Genomic DNA, 21,296 nt, shown 5'->3' on the forward strand with positions numbered 1-21,296 from the left:
TGTACCAGGAGTTGTGCAGGGCTTTGGAGAAACCTGGACGACTGACAGAATGGGGGCGCAGCAGCACCGTGCCCACGTTCCAAGGTCCTTCAGAGCCCAAGGCTTTCTCTCGGCGCGGGGCGTGGGAGGGGGGGCAAATCACAGGACCCTCGCCAGGGCTGCACACCAGCCGGCCCACCGCACAGACCCTTGCCACGGCTGCACACTAGCCGGGACACTGCACAGACGCTCGCCACTGACGCACACCAGCCAGCACACCGCACAGACCCTCGCCACGGCTGCCCACCAGCCGGCCCACAGCACAGACCCTCGCCACGGCTGCACAGCAGCCGGGACACTGCACAGACGCTCGCCACTGACGCACAGCAGCCGGGACACTGCACAGACTCTCGCCACGGCTGCACACCAGTCGGGACACTGCACAGACCCTCGCCACGGACGCACACCAGCCGGGGCGCAGGAACCCCAGTGCAGGGGCGAGGGCGGGCCAAGGCAGAGCTTACAGGAGGGTTGGCAGGCGCGGCGGAAGGGGCGGGTGGAGGAGCCGGTGGCTGGCGGGACAGTGCGCAGGCGCGCGTGCTCGCGGCGGTTACGCCGTCCGCGGCCGACTCGGGGCGGGGTTGGGCTTCGGCGCCGGAAAAGGGTTGGGTGTGCGGGACTGAGACGCGTTGTCGGTGGTGGTGGGTGGCGGTGGTGGTGGTGGGTGGTGCGGTGGTGTGTGGTGGCGGCGGCTGCGGCGGTAACAGCTGCGCGCAGGCGCGGGTGCGAACGGGAAACGCTGCGAGGGCCGAGCCGGGCCGGACGGTGGGGAGGACGGAAGGCGACCATGGCCGCGACGGCAAGTGGTGGCGGGCCCGGGGCGGCAGCAGGCGGCACGGGCGCCGGGGGAACAGCGGCGGCCGCTTCGGGTCTGGCGGTTTATCGGCGGAAGGACGGGGGTCCGGCCAGCAAGTTCTGGGAGAGCCCGGAGACGGTGTCCCAGCTAGATTCGGTTCGCGTTTGGCTGGGCAAGCACTACAAGAAGGTGGGTTCGCGCGTCCCCCGTGGGGACCGAGGAGGTCGCGCGGCCGTGAGGGACGGGGTGGGTGGGCGGGCAGCTTCGCGGGCCCGGGGCCGCCCCTCCTTCGCTTCCTTCTCCAGCCCCCCACCCCTCGGTCCCCGCGCGCCATGAGGGACAACAAAGGCCGGCGCCGGGGCCACCACGCCCCCGCGCCTCGGCCGCCCGGGGTCCCGCGCGCGCCTCCGGTCCTCAGAGGCCGTGCGCGCTCGGGACGGAAGCTCTCGCGGGCCTCGGGGCGCTCCGTCGCTGGGCGGCAGCATCTTGTCTTTTGTTGAGCGGCCTCAGGTGTACGAACAATGACCTCCTCTCTCTCCCAACTCGGCACCCAGCCGGTCCTCCCCAGGGCAGCTCAGGGTCGCTGATTGTAGCATAGAACTCGGTGGAAACATGTCGGTTTTTAATAGTACTAGCGTGTATTGGTAACGCTGTGGGTTCGAGTGTGGGTTCTCTGGTGGTCCATGAAGCGAGGCCTTCCCGGGGAGCAACCTTTATAGTGGGGCATCGTACTGAGTGTCACCTTTGATTTCCTCTTAACGTTTTTGTTGTTGGCTTTGTGTCTTCTGCTTTTGCAATTAAATTCATGGGTTTTCGAAGTTGTGACTTAACCCCTTGTATGTGTTTCTTTAAACCCTTTAATTTTACACTTTATGTACATACTCAGAAATAACTGCCTTATAAGGTTGAGGAAACCAAGCTTGCAACCTTCTCTTTTTGCCCACTAACCTCTGAGTGCTTCCGCTCAGGGAGGACCCCACTGTGGTCAGGCCTGGTCACTGGCACTTAGTGCCTGGCCCTTAGTAGGTCCTCCGTGCATACTCTCTATTGGATGAAAGGCTGTGCGGATCTAGGAACCTGTTTGGGGCCTGGAACTCCAGGAAGCCCGCCAGTCCCAACAGCTCTTAGGTGAGCGCAGGACTATTAGGTTCCTTCTGACCCTACACTGTTGAGTTTTCTGTTCTGAAATTGGAGGAAGTGAGAGGTTATGGTTTACGTTTTTAGATACCTTTACCTCCCCACCTATTTCCCTAAGTCAAATTTGGGACTAAATTTTTTTTTCTCTTCTATATTGCCATCCATACAGCTTTAGGAAATGGCTCATGTGTTGCAAAGATGTCATAATTTTTTTTTTTTTAAAGATTTACTTTGTTTTTATTACAAAGCCAGATATACTGAGAGGAGGAGAGACAGAAAGGAAGTGGAGCCACAGGGATTAGAACCAGCGGCCATATGGGATCAAGGCGAGGACCTTAGCCACTAGGCCATGCTGCCGAGCCCATAATTTTTTTTTTTTAACATCATAATTTTCTCATCCAATTCTTTGGGGGTTCACTTCAAGGAGGATGTGACAAGAAAACAAATAACCAGGAATCGTATTCCTTCGAATAACAAGAAAGACTGGAAAAAAGTAAATGAAAGTTATTCTGACCTCTTCAGATGCTTAGAGGATTCATCCTGGTGCAGCTGGAAGAGGCAGTATCAGACTTGAGTACCCCTTCAGAGGTCTGGGTGGTTGGGAAAGTGGCTGTGGGTCTCACTGGCCGTGGGTAGGTCACTAGAATACTGGGGACACTCGGTCCTGTGGCTTTCCAGACAAAGTCAGGGTTGGTTTGACTTCTCAGACCTGGTTCTGTGCCGATCCATCGCCAGGAGCCAGGAACCTCTTCCGGGTCTCCCACGCAGGTGCAGGGTCCCAAAGCTTTGGGCCGTCCTCGACTGCTTTCCCAGGCCACAAGCAGAGAGCTGGATGGGAAGTTGGGCTGATGGGATTAGATGCTGGGCCCAAAAATAAAATAAAATCTTAAAAAAGAAAAATCCTCAGGCCCTGGCGTTGTAGCCTAGTGGCTAAAATTCTTGCCTTGCAGATGCTGGGATCCCATGTGGTGCTGGTTCATATCCCAGCTATCCTTCTTCCCATCCCATCCAGCTCCCTGCTTGTGGTCTGGGAAAGCAGTCGAGTATGGTCCAGATCCTTGGGACCCTGCACTCCTGTGGGAGACCAGGAAGAAGCAGTTCCTAGCTTCAGGCTTCGTCTTGGCTTAGTTCCAGCCGTTGCTACTACTGGGAGAATGAACCAGGAAAGTGAACAGATCTTTTAAAAAAAATTCTCATAGTGGTACTGTATGGTAGTTATAAGTTATATGGTTATAGGATTTGCCAGGAGGGTATTCATGGGCTGCCTGGGGTGCCAAAGTCCGGCTGTTTAGCTTTGCATACTCCCTCAGAGGAACTTGCTTAGATCTACTGGAGAAGATGGTTACTGTCTGTGAAACCTAGGTGATTTGAAAATGAAAGAGAACCTCTTTGTTGTCCCAACTTCAGAACATCCTTAGGAGGTACTCAGTAACTGTTGGATGGATGGAAAGATTAACTAGCCTAGGGACCCTTTCGTTTGGGCTGAAGTAGGGGCTGTTCTGTCTGCCGGTCCCCAAAGGACCATCAAAATTTGTCCTGGCTTTGCCAAGGCTGCTGCTAGGACTAGAAATTTGCTGTATACCAGTCTAATTTTTAACTTGATGATTTTTGTATGGTCTGGAAAACATGTATCTTTTAAATACTGACTTATTTTTGTTGGAAAGGCAAATTTACAAAGAGATTGAGAGACAAATAAAGATCTTCCATCTGCTGGTTCATGCTTCAGATGGCTGCAGTGGGTGGAGCTGAACCAATCCGAAGCCAAGAATCAGAAGCTTCTGTTTTCTGATGTGGGTGCAGGGTCCCAAGGGTTTGGACATCCTCCACTGCTTTCCCAGGTCATAAGTGGGGAACTGGATGGGAAGTGTTGGATCCAAACAACACCCAAATGGGATGCTGGTGCTATAGGAAGAGGCTTAATTTGCTAAGCCGTGACATTGTCCTGCTGCGACTTCAGTTTCTCTATCAATAAATAGGCAGTGGGGATCAGTGCTGTAGCATAGCAGGTGCCCCAGCAGCTTCCTAACCTTGACCAGAAACTGCATTCCCATTGCAGACATTTTTAAGTGGCTATGCATGTATTTGCTTTTGTAAGCTCCTTAGAGCAGCAGACATGTCTTACCGGTCTAGAATCTGCTCTAAGACAATGGCAGTGCTTGCTACATTGCTACAGTGCATGCTAGGGTGTAAGGTAACAGTCTCTCCTGCAGTATTTGTGCCATTTTTTAAATCTGTCTCTTTGTCTTGCAGTATGTTCATGCAGATGCTCCTACCAATAAAACGCTGGCTGGGCTGGTGGTGCAGCTTCTCCAGTTCCAGGAAGATGCTTTTGGGAAGCATGTCACTAATCCGGCCTTCACCAAACTTCCTGTAAGTACATCAGCTTGTGGTGATACTGGGATGTTTTAAGTTTCTGTAAGCAGCCAGTAGTTGTTTTCCTTTCTGTGACTAGCATGTGAATTTTAAAAAAAGGAACCTCAACAGAATTTCAGCTGTAGAGAATATTACTTTTTTTAAAGAAAATTTAAAATGTTTTTAAAAGTTTGAGAAGCAGAGACATATGACTCCCATCTGTGGAAACTGAGAAAAAGCAACTCAGTCCTTATTTCCTGTGTGTCTGAGAGGAGCCTAGTTCCTCGAGTACACCACTGCCTCCCTTGATTTACCTTGACAGGAATGTGCAGGCAGGTGCTGGGATCAGAGCTAGATATGGACCTCTGCCTGCAGCACCAGCATCCCATATGGGTTGTGGTTTGAGTCTTGGCTGTTCTACCTCCAATCCAGGAGAGAAACATCTTCCATCAACTGGTTCACTCCCTCCAATGCCCACCACAGTTGGAGTGAGGAGCCTCTTCTGGGTCTCTCACCCTTGTGGGTGCAGGGGCCCAAGGGGACGTCCTCTGCTGCTTTTCCAGGCACATTAGCAGGGAGCTAGATGGGAATTGGAGCAGTGGGATACAAAGCAGAGCCCATATGGGTTGCCAGCATTGCAGGTATAGAAGCTTAACTGACTACACCATGGTGCCTGATAATTGTGTTCCAGCTGTAGACAGGAAGATTTTTTAATTTTAGAAAAGTATTTATTTTTATTTGAAAGGCAATGCTATGAAGAAAGACAGTCCGTTTGCTGGTTCATTTCCCAGATGGCCACAATGGCTGTAGCTATGCCTGTCCAAAGTCAGGAACTCGGAGCCTCTTTCATATCTCCCATGTGGATGCAGGTGCCTGGACATGTGGGCCATCCTCCACAGACATGGAGTAGCTGGAGCTTGAACTGGCACTGTATGAGATAATTTATGCTATACCTCTTATCCCTGTTCTTGCTCCTCATTCAAGTGTTGTGGCTAGTGGGCTATTTGTTTGGACTTTCCATATTTTGTATATGAAATACCTTGTGATTGCATGTGAAAATACGTGAGATTGGGCCTGACACAATAGCCTAATGGCTGAATGCTAGCCTTGGTTCGACAAGGATCCCACATGGGCTTTGGTTTGTATCCCGGCAGCTCCACTTCCCATCCAGCTCCCTGCTTGTGGCCTGGGAAAGCAGTCAAAGATGGCTAAAAGCCTTGGGACCCTGCACTCGTGTGGGAGACCAGGAAGAAGCTCCTGTAAATCTGCCTTTCCAATAAAAATAAAGTGTTAGGTTTTTTTTTTTTTTTTAAATTTATTTGTTTTTGGCCTGGCGGTGTGGCCTAGCAGCTAAAGTCCTTGCCTTGAACGCCCTGGGATCCCATATGGGCACCGGTTCTGATCCCGGCAGCTCCACTTCCCATCCAGCTCCCTGCCTGTGGCCTGGGAAAGCAGTCGAGGACGGCCCAAAACCTTTGGGATCCTGCACCCGTGTGGGAGACCTGGAGGAGATTCCTGGCTCCTGGCTTTGGATCGGCACAGCACCGGCTGTTGCAGTCACTTGGGGAGTGAATCATCGGACGGAAGATCTTCCTCTCTATCTCTCCTCCTCTCTGTATGTCTGACTTTGCGATAAAAAAATAAATAAATCTTAAAAAAGAAAGATTTATTTATTTTTATTGGAACATGAGATATGCAGTGGCCACAGTGGCCAGAGCTCAGCTGACACGAAGCCAGGAGCCAGAAGCTTCTCCCAGGTGTCCCATGCATGTGCAGTCCCAAAACTTTGTGCTGTCCTTGACTGCTTTCCCAGTCCCCAGGCAGGGAGCTCGATGAGAAGCGGAGCTGCTGGGGTATGAACCAGCGCACATGTGGGATCTTGGCACGTGCAAGGCGAGGACTTTAGCCGCTAGTTTACTACGCCAGGCCTCTGTCAGGATATTTTCAACTGTTTCACTGGGAGTCCATCTTTTGTCTGGATGCAGAGAGACAGACTTACTGCACTATATATCTCCACATCAAAACATGTCAGTCTCTAGTCCATTTACACATCCACCTAAGTCTACAACAGGGAGAAAACCGAAAAGTTTTTATCAGCATTAAGTTAAAGAGCATGCTGCAAAAATACCAATGCATTGCTAAAATGATGAAAAAGAAAATAAAAAGCCTGAAGAAAAATTTAAACTGAAGTAATGCAGCAGTAAAGCCTTCTTAAGTTTCTGGAGACCAGGTGTTTTGGGGTAGGGCCCTGGACCATAAGCCAGATGTTTGTGCCCTAGCCTTTCATTTTGTGAAAATGTGTTCCTGTTCTGATCACTTGGGGTCATTTTGAAAATTGCAAAGTGTGAAAGAAAACTGAAGCAGTGCATAGAAATTGTAGAGATTTAATGTTTTGCTTTAAGGCATGACAGGTAGGTTGCTGGCTTCTCCTGGTTGTTGAACATTTTGTCTTGTAAATGTAGGTATAATACAGATTATTTCAACACTGGATGGTCTTCACCTCTGATGCTTAGGGGAGGTCACATAGAGTTATGTTTTTTCACAGCTGCGTGTTAGAGACTGGTCAGTAGATGGAGTGGCAGTAGTGAAGACTAGCCATTTTGGTGCTGCTCCCAGGATCAGCCTTAGAGAACATGCACTCAGCATCCTGAGCTAGCACTTGAGTTTATGCAACAGAAACCTAGATGTTCCATTATAGGGAGGAGGCTGAATGCTGGCTCTCAGGACCAGTTTTTGTTAAATTGCCATGGGTTTCCTAGTAAATGTTGGCGTTATGTTCCAATCCCCAGTTACCTTGAGGTGGGAGGTATTTTTCCTGCTTCTTATTGGTAGATGTTTTTTGTCTAGCCCATTGTCTCTCTGACGGTGCCTCCCAGGAGACTGGGCCTCCTGGCCATATGGCTGGTGGTTGTCCCAGTGTGCACTGCTCTCCCTTGCTCTGGTTTGGGCTCTGATTCCTTTCCCGTTTATGCGTACAGCCCACCTGTAGGTTATCTGGGCTGGTTACATCTCTTCTGCTTTGCCTATTTCCACCTCTTCATCTGAGTGCTGCAGTGTTGACCTCAGAAGGTTACTAGTTTTGACATTTTCCCCAGCTTTGGTTTTCTTTTTTGTACTTGCCTTATTTTTATATACTTGCTCTCTAGGAATTTGACTTCTCATTTACAGTAGTGTGTTAGGTTCCTTGATATTTCTAAGTGTTTATAAGATTTTTCTGGTTGTTGCCATAATGCTGGAGTCAGCAATATTTTTCTTTTTTGTAAAATGGGGTAAAGGGGGTGGCATTGAGGCATATCGGGCTACAGCCTGTGAGGTCACTTCCAGTCCAGCTCCTTGCTAATGTGCCCAGGACAGCGGTGGACAATGGCCCAAATATTTGGGCCCCTGTTACCCACATGGGAGACCTAGAAGAAGCTCTTGCCTTCCAACTTGCACAACTCAGTAGTTGTGGCCATTTTGGGAGTGAGCTAGTAGATGGAAGGTCTCTATGATTTTTTTCGCTGTAACTGCCTTTCAGGTAAGTATATGATTGTTTAAAAAAAAAAGTGTGTCTGTGAATGAAAAGAATCATCGTGTAAGGTTGTTAGGAGTAAATGTAATAGTGTAAAAAAGTGAAAATGAAAAGTTCTCATAATGTATCTGCAGCGGTAGTTTTTGTCTTCTCCAGGAGTGAGACTGTTATAGCAGTGAAGGCCTCTGTTAACAGAGTGCTAATTGTAAGACTTTGTTAACTTCAGTGTTATGTGTTTGGCCTAACAGTTAAGATGCCATTTGAGAGGCCTGGCTACCACTTTAGGGGATCTGTGTGCAGATTCCAACTCTGGGGTTTCTCTCTCTCTCTTACACACACATACACACATACACACACACACACACACACACACACACTAACACTCACTCACTCTCCTACCTTTCCCCTGGTTTACTCCCAAAATGTCTGTAATAGTCTGGGGTGGCCAGGCCAAAGACAGGATTCAGGAAATTCGTCTCTGTCTCCCATGTGAGTAGGAGGGGCCCAGGCACTTGGACTATCTTCCACTGCTTTTCCACACATCCCTGCAGGTAGGCAGATCTGAGGTGGAGCAACTGGAACTTGAATTTGTACTTGTGAGATGCAGGCTGTGCAGTAGGTAACTCAATCCCTTGCACCACAGTGCTGGCCTACCAGCTTTGCTTTTGATTCCAGCTACCTGCTAGTGTATACCCTGGGAAAATGGCAAGTGATAACTCAAGTTAATATGGGAAACTTCGTGGATTTGTGAGCATTTAGAAAATGAATCCGAGGGGCCAACACCATGATTCAGTGGGCTAATCCTCTACCTTCAAGTGTTGGCCTCCCATGTGGGCACTGGTTTATGTCCTGGCTGTTCCACTTCCTTCTTTCTTTTTTTTTTAAGATTTATTTTTATTAGAGAGTCAGATATAGAGAGAGGAATGACAGGAAGATCTTCCATCTGCTGATTCACTCTCCATGTGGCTGCAGTGGTCGGAGCTGAGCTGATCGAAATTTTTTTTTTTTTTTTTTTTACAAAGTCAGATATACAGAGAGGAGAGACAGAGAGGAATATCTTCCGTCCAATGATTCATTCCTAAGTTACCGCAGCGGCCAGTGCTGCACCAATCCGAAGCCGGGAACCAGGAACCTCTTTCTGGTCTCCCACAAGGGTGCAGGTCCCAAGGCTTTGGGCCATCCTTGACTGCTTTCCCAGGCCACAAGCAGGGAGTTGGATGGGAAGTGGAGCTGCCGGGATTAGAACTGGTGCTTATATGGGATCCTAGGGCGTTCAAGGCAAGGACTTTAGCCGCTAGGCCACGCTGCCGGGCCTGAATCAGTAGCTTCTTCTAGGTCTCCCGTGTGAGTGCATGGTCCCAAGGCTTTGGGCCATCCTCTACTACTTTTCCAGGCTACAGGCAGGGAGCTGGAAGGGAAGTGGAGCAGCTGGGATTAGAACCTGGTGGCCATATGGGATCGTGGAGCGTGCAAGGCAAGGAGTTTAGCCACCAGGCTATTACACTGGGTGCTTAAATTGTTTTTCAGTATTGATTTGAAGTAGAATAGCAGATACGCGCAGGCACACACACACACATCTGTCTGCTGCTTCACTTCCTAAATGGCTACAAGGTCAGGAATAGGCTGAGCCAAAGCAAAGAACACAGAACTTCATCCTGACCACCCATGAATGACAGTGGACCAGGTACTAGGGCTATCTTTTCCCAGGTGCATTAGCAGGGAAATGAATGGGAATGGGAGACAACCATTGGGACTTGAAATCAGCACTGATATGGGATGCCATCGTTATAGGCAGTGGCTTATGGTGCACCATAACATCAGCCCCAGAAGGACATTTTTAATCTAGTTTTACTTTTTATTGATGAAAGTGTTTTAGAAGGTTCAGTTGTTTATTGTCAGGACCCATTTTCTCATCTATTGTGTCATTTTTAGGCTAAGTGTTTCATGGATTTCAAAGCTGGAGGTACCTTGTGTCACATTCTTGGGGCTGCTTACAAGTATAAAAATGAGCAGGGCTGGTAAGTTTTGTATTTCTTTGCCTATTTTAACATGATGTTAAATATTGTTTCTTTGTATGCTGTTAGAAAGTTCTGAATTACAACTTGATTAAGGGCACATTATGTTGTATTTTGTAAAAAGCACTAATTTACTTTATTCCTATATACAAGAAGGATACCAAAAGTGATTATGTTTACTGGGCAAGTTTTCCTTGCATGTGATTACAAATAGATAACAGATACAGTATGCATTAGGTAGTTGCGAGGCTCATCATGAAATGTACAGTAAATGTGTTTATGAGCTGTAATGTGCATTTTATATAAAGTTGATAACCTTGTGTAGTGTTGTGTTGAACTAGGCCTTCCAGAGTCATCCAGTTTGCGATCTTTAGGACACACACAAGACAGGAGTCTTGCTCAGGAAATAGTCTTTTTTGTGTCTATGGTGATAACATTGAAATGCCTGCTGCTCTTCCATTCTTTTGCCTTTGCTCTTCCTCTTCCATGTTTTGGCCTCAGCTGTTCTGGTGCTATTTTTCTTTCTTGAACTCTGTGACTTCCATCCTAATGTGCTAAGATTTGATGGGGAACTAGTGGGTATTTGCTGATAGCGATTCTGAGTTCACTGTGGTTAGGGAACTGTATCCCGAGCAGGGGCTGGTTAGAGCTGTTGCCTGTGGAATGGCCAGGATTAGAACCAGTGCCCCATTGCAGGCTTCCTAGGTGGCAACCCAACGCTCGGCGTCATAAGGCTGGTGCCTTGCTTGAGTTCTGTCGTTGATCCTCACTCTTGAGATTGCATTTCTGGGGGTTGGCAACCTGTCATAGTTGGTTAGGCCTCTGGCGGTCACACCTGCATCCCATAAAGGTGCTGGTTCCAGTTTTGGCTGTTCTACTTCTGATCTAGCGCCTTGCTTACAGCCTGGAAAAGCTGTGGAGAATGGCTCAAGTTCTTGGACCCTTCGACCCATGTGGGAGGCCAGAAGAAGCTGCTGGCTCCCAGCCTCAGACTAGCTCAGCTCCATCTGTTCTGCACATTTGGGGATAGAACTACAGATGAAAGATTTCTCTCTGTCTCTCCTTTCTCTCTGAAACTGCCTTTCAAATAAGAATAATTAATTAGGGGAAAGAAAAAGAGAAAACATTGTATCTGGCTTGTGTACCAAGGTTTGCCGATTTCTTCATTTTGGTTCATCCAACATGCTTCCTAATTTCATTTTTTTTTTAAGATTTTTCTTTGTTTTTATTGACAAGTAAGATATACAGAGAGGAGAGACAGAAAAAATCTTTTTTTCTTAAAGATTTATTTATTTTTATTGCAAAGTCAGATATACAGAGAGGAGGAGAGACAAACAGGAAAATCTTCTGTCCGATGATTGACTCCCCAAGTGAGCCGCAACAGGCCGGTGCTGCACCGATCCGAAGCCGGGACCCAGGAACCTCTTCCAGGTCTCCCACGGGGATGCAGGGTCCCAATGCATTGGGCCGTCCTCGACTGCTTTCCCAAGCCACAAGCAGGGAGCTGGATGGGAAGTGGAGCTGCTGGGATTAGTACTGGCGCCCATATGGGATCCCAGGGCGTTCAAGGCGAGGACTTTAGCCGTTAGGCCACGCTGCCGGGCCTGAGGAAGATCTTCTGTCTGATGATTCACTCCCCAAGTGAGCACAACGGCTGGTGCTACGCCGATCCGAAGCCAGGAGCCTGGAACCTCTTCCCGGTCTCCCACGCAAGTGCAGGGTGCCAAGGCCTTGGGCCGTCCTTGACTGCTTTCCCAGGCTACAAGCAGGGAGCTGGATGGGAAGCGTGGCCACCAGGATTAGAACCGGCGAGCATATGGGATCCTGGCATGCTCAAGGCGAGGACATTGACCAGTACGCTATTGCGCCGGGCCCAAAGATTTATTTATTTTTATTACAAAGTCAGATATACTTCCGTCCGATGACTCACTCCCCAAGTAACTGCAGCATCCGTTGTTGCACCGATTTGAAGCTTGGAGCCAGTAGCTCTTCCAGGTCTCCCATTCGGGGGCAGAGTCCCAAGGCTTTGGGCCATCCTTGATTGCTTGCCCAGGCCACAGGCAGGGAGCTGGATGGGAAGTGGGTCCACAAGTATTAGAACCAATGCCCATATGGGATCCTGGCGCATTCAAAGCGAGGACTTTAGCTGCTAGCCCACCACCCCGGGCCCAGCCAGCTATTTCTTATTGTTCGATTCATACAGCTAGTTGAACACAGTTTTTAGTTTATTTTGGTAAAATTGGCTTTTTTCTTTCTATATCTGCATGCCTGTTTTTATATTTATTTTTATTTTATTTTTATGCTTTTTTTTTTAAGATGTATTTATTTTTATTTGAATGGCAGATTTAGAGAGAGGAGAGACAGAAAGATTTTCCATTTGCTGGTTCACTCTCCACATCCACAATGCTTCTCCCAGGTGTCCTGTGTGGGTACAGGGTCCTAAGGCTATGGGCTGTCCTCCACTACATTCCCAGGCCACAAGCAGGGAGCTGGATGGGAAGTAGGGTTCTCAGGACTTGAACTTGTGCCTATATGGGATCCCAGCACATGCAAGGTGAGGATTTAGCCACTGAGCCATCATGCCAGACCCTGCATACTTGTGTCTGAGCTGTAATAATCTTCATACTATTGACTTTTCTTGTAGCCTTGGTATTCTAAGTTGTCCTCCTAGGTCTTCAGGGTTTACATCTGGGGCTTATTGTGCAGAATGCCTTATTTGAGACCACCTTGGGCATTTCCTGCACACAACTAATCTGTGCTATTGTTTTTTGAAAAGTCGCTAATTTTTATTTTTTGTTTGAAAGAGCTAAAGATACAAGTCTTTGCTTTACTGATCAGTTTCCATCGGCTCGGTGTGCAACTGACTTGGGGCTAGCAAGGCTGGGCAGGCTGACGCCAGGAACCTGGAAGTAAATTTAAATTTTTCACATGGCTGACAGGGACCCAAATAGTTGAGGCATCAGTTGCTGGCTCCCAGGGCGTGTGATAGCCAGAAGGTGGAATTGAGAGCTGGAACCAATCCTATACACCGTGACAGGGAATGCTTGCATCACAGTGATGTTGTTATGTGTTTTTAAAATTCTTTCTTTTTTTTTTTTTTTCTTGAGGGAGACCTAGGGAGAGATCTGCTTCTGGTTTACTCCCTATATGATTGCTACAACCATTGCTGGGCCAGTCCAAAGTTGGGAGCCAGGAGCTTCTTCTGTGTCTCCCAAATGGGTACAGTAGCCCAAGGATTTGGACTATTGTTTCTGCTTTCTCAGACTGTAAGCAGGGAGCTGGATCAGAATCGGAGCAACCAGTACTTTTAATTGATGCCCATATTGGATGCTAGTGCTGCCAACTGAGGATTGTCTTGATAGGCACTCCTACCCTCCACCCCCTTTTTTCAAAATTTATTTGAAAGCCAGATTTGCAAAGGCAGAATTTTTTGAAATTTATTTATTCTTGTTGTAAAGGCAGATCAGATTTAAGGAGAGATAAAAATCTTCCATCTACTGGATCACTCCACAAATGGCTACAGCAGCTGAGGCTGCGCCAGGTTGACTCTAGGCGTTTCCTCACTGTTTCCCAAGTAGGTGGCAGTGTCCAAGCACTTGGGGCATTTTCTGTTGCTTTCTGACAGCATTAACAGAACCGAAGTCAGAACCAAAGTGGGACAACTGGGGCTTTACCTAGCGCTCAAATGGAATGCCAGTTAAAAGGACAGCTCAACTTGTCTATGCCATGGTGCCAACCACACAAGTGGTAGCTTAACAATTGCACTTCAAAGCTGGCTCCAAAGTTTCCTGATTTTGAAAGGGTATCTTCTGTCTTTTTTCATGATTTATTTATATTTGAAGGGTAGATTTACAAATTTTACTGTTTTTTCAAATTTTATTATTTTTTTTTGGAGGATTTTTACATAGTTGATTATGGTGCATGAGCATCCTAAAACAGGGTGTGGGGCAGGCTGGACTGCAACATTAACCAGCTCATACAAGGCCAAGAATAAGGGTCATTCTATGCTGGGCAAAGGCCTAGCACCTGCTGCTGGCATGTATGAGATCTGGTCCTGGGAGCAAGCCAAGTTGGGGAATGTGGGTCATAACTCCAGTTGGTGGTCACGTGGTCCGGGCCTGGGGGTCAGGCAAGCTGGGCAAAGTAACTCCAATTGTTGGCTAATGTGTGGGTTTGTTTCAGAAGGGACCGGGTAGGGCTGAGCAAATCTTAGCTCACCAGCAAGTGCATAAACCAGGCTGGAGCAAAGGTCATGCTGGGCTAGGCTATCATACCTACTGGTTTGCATGAGCCAGGGATGGGAGCAGACTGAGCAGGGCCAGGTTCCAGCTCCTGTTAGTGAGAGTCAGGACGGGTGGGGCCAGGGGCAGGCTGGATCAGACCAGGATACAGCATCTAAGGCAAAGGCCAAGGCAAATGAAGGGCTATATCCTGGTTGGGTTGAGGTTCCCACTGGTGAGTGCAGGGGCCGGAGTGGGAGCTGCATCCTGGGCTGGATATGGCTGGATATCCCTCGGCACAAGTGTGGACTGGTGCTGGGCACACTAGACTGGGCCAGACTCCAGCACCAACTGGAAGGAGTGGGATCCGAAGTGGAGTAGCTAGGACTTGAACAAGTGCCCAAAGGGGAAGCCGACACTGCAGGAAGAGGCTTTACCTGTTAGGACATAATGACAGCCCAGGGTTCTCTCTCATTTGAAGTTGTTGGCATTGTATATTAAATATTTGTTTCGTGGCTGATGTGATGGCTCATCTGACTAGTCCTCAGCCTGAAAATGCTGGCATCCCACATGGGCGCCAGTTCATGTCCTGCCTGTTCTGCTTTCCCATCCAGCTCCCTGCTAATAGCCTGGGAAAGCAGAGCAGGACAGCCCAAAGCCTTTAGACCCTGCACCCATGTGGGGGCACCTGGAAGAAGCTCCTAGCTCCTGGCTTCAGATTGGCTCAACTCTAGCCATTGTGGCCATTTTGGGAATGAACCAGCAGATAGAACTTTGTCTCTTTCCTTCTCTCTAAATCTTCTTTCCTGAGTAAAGTAAGTAAAAGTAAGATGGAGAGATCTTTCATGTGCTGGTTCACCAGCTAAATGGCCCCAGTGACCAGGGCTATGCTGGATAGAAGCCAGGAACTTCTTATCTCTTAAATGAGTGGGAGGAATCTAAATACTTGGGATGTCATCTGCTTTTTAATTAACAGGGAGCTGGATCAAAAGTGGAGCAGGTAGGACTTGAACTGGTGCCCATATGTGTGAAAGTTGGTGTGGAAATTAGTGGCCTTACTCACTGTGCCATATCCAGTACCCAGCACTTCATTTTCTTGCACTGTTGTGGGAATACCCTGTGACATCTTGGGTAGTACTATTTTGATTTCCAGATACTCATTTGTTTTGAATTCTTAGACTTAGTTTTCACTTGTGTTATAGGAAACAAAGTTTATGATTTTTTTTTTTTCTATTTTAGGCGACGATTTGACCTACAGAATCCATCTCGAATGGATCGTAATGTGGAAATGTTTATGAACATTGAGAAAACATTGGTGCAGGTAACTCACTTAAGTTATTAGTTTTTTTCATCAATTTGCTTTCAGCTCCAAGATTGGTTTAATTAGGTTGCCAGAAGATCAAAGTGAGGATAGTATTCTGAATTTAATTGTTTCACTGTCTTAATGAGTTAATATGTGGGTATTAAACCTATGATTAATCTTGTCATTTTAAGATGATCATAAATTTGAAGAAATTACTATTACTTTTATTAAATCTATTATTTGAATTGCCTTCAATCCTCATTTTTTTTTTAGATTTCTTTATAATGGAAAGGCAGATACAGAGAGAAGGAGATACAGAGGGAAAGATTTTTTTTTATTGATTACATTGCATTATGTGACACAGTTTTATAGGCACTGGGATTCCCCCCACCCCTGCCCAAACCCCCCCATGGTGGATTCCTCCACCTTGTTGCATTGCCACAGTTCAAATTCAGTTGAGATTCTTTCATTGCAAGCATCTACCAGGCATAAAGTCCAGCATCTTATTGTCCAGATAAGTTCAACGGTTTCTGGGGAGACCATCTCTGGTCTGAAGGTAGAGCTGGCAGAGTATCATCCAGATCAATTAAAAGCCCTGACATTACATCAGTAACCATTTATAACATTATGGAATTAGTTGACATGGTATTGAGTAACCAATATGTTAAAAGAGGGAAAAAAAAAAAGAATGCAAGTTCTTAACCACATCCTGTGACTTCTACGTTGACATTTCGATTATTAGTTTATATACAACCGGGTTTTATACACCTTAAAATGGCTATAGATTACTATTCAGCTGTCTCATGTCTATTTTAATTTTAGTATTTAGCAGTTCATAGCGTTGAAGCATGATTTTGCTGAACCTGGCTGTTTTTTGGGTAGTCTAACTCTATAACTCTGACAAGACATATGTCAATGGTTTAGGTGAACAGTTTTAGGATGGGTGTGCAGAGAAATCTTCAATACCCCAGTGAGGAGTAACTAATCTTTGTGTCCCACCCAGTGAATTATAAACTCATCTCTGCTGACCATTTCCTGTCTGTTTCTAAGCTTTCCTTGTTGTTCTCTGTCTATTCTAGTTTTTTTGTTTATTTGTTTGTTTGTTTTGAGGGGTTTCTGGAGCAATCCTGATGGTCATTACGAGAGAGGGTGGGGACCCAAAGTTGGAACCAGGCAAGGACCAGAGAAAGCTCCTCTCCCTAATCCTGAAGGAAGTTTACTGTTCTGTTTCTGCAGACCGCTCAGTGCTCCTGGTTGTCGTTCCGATGACCTCGGATCCTGTAAGGCAGGATTTGGGCTTCTTCCATCCCATGTGGTAGATCCAAATGGGGGTGGGTGACCTCAGAGTTCTCGGCCTCTGAAGGCACTCCAGTTCCCCGTGGTCTCCTTGGCAGTTGGGATGTGGTTCTCGGTGCTCGTACTGATAGTCCTTGGTGAGGATCAGGGAGTCTTCAGGGTTGGGATACAAGCCTCCTTCTATCTGCCTGCTCCACTCTGGGGTCCCCCCTGCTTTGTGCATATGACCTCCTGTTAAGAGGCTGTTAGGATCACTCCTGATTCCCCCCATTTGCCTTTGTAGTTTTGCTATTGCCTAATGCTGATTCGAGTCTGTGTCTATGAGTTACCAGTAATGATCCTGATAGGTTACACTTCCCGTCTTCCTCACACCTTCTAGGGTGATGTAAGCTTTCTTTGCTCTCCCTCCCCATTTCTGAGTAGCACAGGGCCTTACAAGTATATTAGGTTGTACAATTCTTTGATGTAGATCTTAAGCAGTCTGACTCATATCGATTGTTGGTTCATTAGTTACTTCACAATATCTTATTGCATGAGATACAAGCTGTTTGGGATTGAAATAATATTACTGTTTTTCGGATTGACATCATTTCATAACAGCCACATCAACAACAACAACAAATTATATCACCCTGAAAAAATAACGCACCACTGAGTAACCAACACATGCGTGACAAAAAGGAAACACAGTAGTCTCTTGGGAAAAATGATGCCATCGTATACTTCATGAGTACATAATGAATTCTACTAGAGGAAAGAGATTATTTGGAAGCAACCAAACTGAAATAAAAATATCAAATCAAAGGGGATACAGCCAAAAAAGCAAACAAATAATCAAAAAAAAAAAAAAACAGTATAGATTGGACTGTTGGAGTTACACTTTCCATGTTGGCTTCCTTATATGAGAGAGAATATATGGTATTTGTTCTTTTGTGTTTGACTCATTTCACTGAGCATAATGGTTTCTAGTTGGGACCACCTGGTAATAAATAGAATAATTTCATTCTTAATAGCTGAATAATATTCCATGGAGTAGATGTACCACAGTTTCTTTAACCACTCTTCCTTGGACGCACATCTGGTTTGTTTCCATGTCTTTGCTATTGTAGATTGTGCTGCTGTAAATATAGGGTTACAGATCCCCTTCTCACATGCAGATTTCACTCCTTTTGGGTATATTCCTAGGAATGGAATAGCTGGGTCATATGGCAGGTTTATTTGCAATTTTCCAAGCATTCTCCATACTGATTTCCACAGTGGTTGTACTAGCCTACACTCCCACCAGCAGTGAAGGAGGGTACCTTTCTCCTCACATCCACGCCAGCAGGTGGTGTTATTCGAATTCTGAACGTAGGCCAGTCTCACTGGAGTTAGGTGGTACCTCAAGGTGGTTTTCATTTTTATCTCTCTAATGGCTAGGGAGCCTGAGCATCTTTTCATATGTCTGTTAGCCATTTGAACCTGTTCTTTTGAGAAATGTCTGTTTATTTCTTTTGCCCATTTTGTTACAGGGGTGTTTTTTTTGCTGTCCCTTGGTTTCTGAAGCTCTTTGTAGATCCTGGATATTATTCCTCTATCACTTGTGTAGTATGCAAAAATTTTCTCCCATTCTGTTGGTTGCTTCTTCACTTTGTTAATTGTTTCCTTTGCTGTACACAAGCTTTTTAGTTTGATGTAGTCCCATTTGTTAATTTTGGATTTGATTGCCTTTGCTTTAGGCGTCTTTTCTTCTTTTTTTTTTTTTAAGATTTATTCTTAATTTTTACTACGTAGTCAGAGATACAGAGAGGAGGAGAGACAGAGAGGAAGATCTTCCATCTGATGATTCACTCCCCAAGTGAGCTGCAACAGCTGCTGCTGTGTTGATCCGAAGCCAGGAACCAGGAATCTCTTCCGGGTCTCCCACACGGGTGCAGGGTCCCAAAGCCTTTGGGCCGTCCTCGACTGCTTTCCCAGGCCACAAGCAGGGAGCTGGAAGGGAAGTGGAGCTGCCGGGATAAGAACCGGTGCCCATATGGGATCTCAGGGCGTTCAAGGCGAGAACTTTAGCTGCTAGGCCACCATACCGCCCCCCCCCCCATTTTTTTTTAAAGATTCATTTATTTTTTGCAAGTATGGGAGAGAAAGTAATGCAGAATCTTTCGTCTAGACAGGGACTTCCTAAATGGCTACAGAGCAAGGCCTGCACCAGGCAAAAGTGTGAAACTAAGTCTGTTCAGGTCTCCTGTGGATGTCAGGGGTCTGAGCATTTGCCTTGCTGTGCTTTCCTAGCTACATTATCAGGGAACTGGAACATGAGCAGAGCAACTAGGGCTCAATCCAGAACCCATGTGGGATGTAGCATTCCTACTGGCATCCTAACCTGCTACACCACAATGTTACCCACATGCCACTCTTTTTTTTCTTTTAAAGATTTATTCATTTTATTACAGCCAGATATACACAGAGGAGGAGAGACAGAGAGGAAGATCTTCCGTCCGATGATTCACTCCCCAAGTGAGCCGCAACGGGCCGATGCGCGCCGATCCGAAGCCGGGAACCTGGAACCTCTTCCGGGTCTCCCACACGGGTGCAGTGTCCCAATGCATTGGGCCGTCCTCAACTGCTTTCCCAGGCCACAAGCAGGGAGCTGGATGGGAAGTGGAGCTGCCGGGATTAGATCCTGCGCCCATATGGGATCCCGGGGCTTTCAAGGCGAGGACTTTAGCTGCTAGGCCACGCCGCCAGGCCCCCACATGCCACTCTTCAGAATAGAAGTGGAGCCTGGCACAGTAACCTAGTGGCTGGGGTGCTCGCCCTGCATGCAGTATGATCCCATATGGGTGCCAGTTCTTTTTTTTTTTTGAAGATTTATTTTTATTACAAAGTCAGATATACTGAGAGGAGGAGGAGAGACAGAGAGGAAGTGGAGCTTCCGGGATTAGAACCAGCGGCCATATGGGATCAAGGCGAGGACCTTAGCCACCAGGCCACACTGCCAAGCCCAAACCTTTTTTTTTTTTTGAAGATTTTTTTTTATTATTGGAAAGCCGGATATACAGAGAGGAGGAGAGACAGAGAGGAAAATCTTCCATCCGATGTTTCACTCCCCAAGTGAGCCGCAACGACCTGTGCGCGCCGATCTGATGCTGGGAACCAGGAACCTCTTTCAGGTCTCCCACGGGGGTCCCAAGGCTTTGGGCCGTCCTCAACTGCTTCCCCAGGCCACAAGCAGGGAGCTGGATGGGAAGTGGAGCTGCCGGGATTAGAACCGGCGCCCATATGGGATCCCTGCGCATTCAAGGTGAGGACTTTAGCCGCTAGGCCACGCTGCTGGGCCCACGGGTGCCAGTTCTAATCCCAACTGCTCCACTTCCCATCCAACTCCCTGCTTGTAGCCTGGGAAAGTTGTAAGGAATGGCCCATAGCCTTGGGACTCTGCGCCACTGTGTGAGACCTGGAGGAGGTTCTAGGCCCCTGGCTTCGGATCACCTTGTGCCATTGTGGTCACTTATGGAGTGAATCAGAGGATGAAAGATCTTTGTAATAAAAAAAGAAAAGAGACTAGAAGCGGAAGCATTATTTCTGAACCCTATCCACAAAGGTAAATTATTACTATTGGTGTTATATCCTCCGATTTTCAAAACTACAAGTTGGAGTATTTGCTTGTGTTATTTGGGTAATCTGTAAATAAGGTGTAGCAGGTTATTCTGCTTTGAAAAACTTAGAAGAGAATTTCACTTTATTCTTTCTTTTTCAGAACAATTGTCTCAACAGACCCAACATCTACCTCATTCCAGACATCGATCTGAAGTTGGCTAACAAGTTGAAAGATATCATCAAACGACATCAGGTAATAGACATGATCACTTCAGAAGCATTGTGCAGCAGTGAGATAGTAAGTGTCAGTGATAATGTCTTCGAATTTCTGCATCTTCTCATGAAAGTGATGTTTTCTCTGTGGATTCTTTATTCACCCTCCCCCAATTTATGTATTTATTTATTTATAAGATTTATTTCATTTTTTATTGAACAATTATAACAAGAGAGAAGTAGAGATAGAGAGGAAGATCTTCCATCCAATGACTTATTCACTAAGTGGTCACAACTGGCAGCGCTGAGCCGATCTGAAACCAGGAGCCAGGAGCTTCCTCCGGGTCTCCCATGTGGGTGGATGGTTCCAAGGCTATGGCCTGTCCTTGACTGCTTTCCCAGGCTACAAGCAGAGAGCTGGATGGGAAGTAGGTGCCGTGGGGACATGAACTTGTGCCCACTTAGAATCCTGATGTGTGCAAGATGGGAAAGTAACCACTAGGCTACCGTGCCAGGCCCCCTTAATTATTTTTTTTTTAACTGAGAAATGGGGAAATCCAGAGGTTTACTTTATGACCCCAGACACATTTCCCATCCTGCAGTTTTTTTTTTTTTTGAAAGATTTATTATTATTGGAAAGCCGGATATACAGAGAGGAGGAGAGACAGGAAGATCTTCCATCCGATGTTTCACTCCCCAAGTGAGCCGCAACGGGCCGATGCGCGCCAATCCGATGCCGGGAACCAGGAACCTCTTCCGGGTCTCCTACGCGGGTGCCGGGTCCCAATGCATTGGGCCATCCTCAACTGCTTTCCCAGGCCACAGGGAGGGAGCT

At 47.0% G+C, this 21,296-nt stretch overlaps 1 protein-coding gene across 2 annotated transcripts in view; it reads left to right on the forward strand.

Moving 5' to 3' along the window:
* Positions 1-395: 395 nt before the first annotated feature.
* The window catches only part of SMARCC1 (SWI/SNF related, matrix associated, actin dependent regulator of chromatin subfamily c member 1), a 101,917-nt gene continuing 81,016 nt past the window's right edge, over positions 396-21,296 (forward strand). The window contains exons 1-5 of one of the 2 annotated variants that reach the window (XM_058678761.1): positions 396-1,024; positions 4,223-4,342; positions 9,768-9,853; positions 15,310-15,391; positions 20,409-20,501. In XM_058678761.1, coding sequence (XP_058534744.1) covers positions 827-1,024; positions 4,223-4,342; positions 9,768-9,853; positions 15,310-15,391; positions 20,409-20,501 — 579 coding nt within the window. In that variant the 5' untranslated portion in view covers positions 396-826. Of the gene's footprint in view, positions 1,025-1,429; positions 1,450-4,222; positions 4,343-9,767; positions 9,854-15,309; positions 15,392-20,408; positions 20,502-21,296 lie in introns of those variants that run through there. The other variant, XM_058678762.1, reaches the window with a different exon arrangement.

Source organism: Ochotona princeps, chromosome 21 (genome assembly GCF_030435755.1).
Source record: "Ochotona princeps isolate mOchPri1 chromosome 21, mOchPri1.hap1, whole genome shotgun sequence".
Classification (NCBI taxonomy): Eukaryota; Metazoa; Chordata; class Mammalia; order Lagomorpha; family Ochotonidae; genus Ochotona; species Ochotona princeps.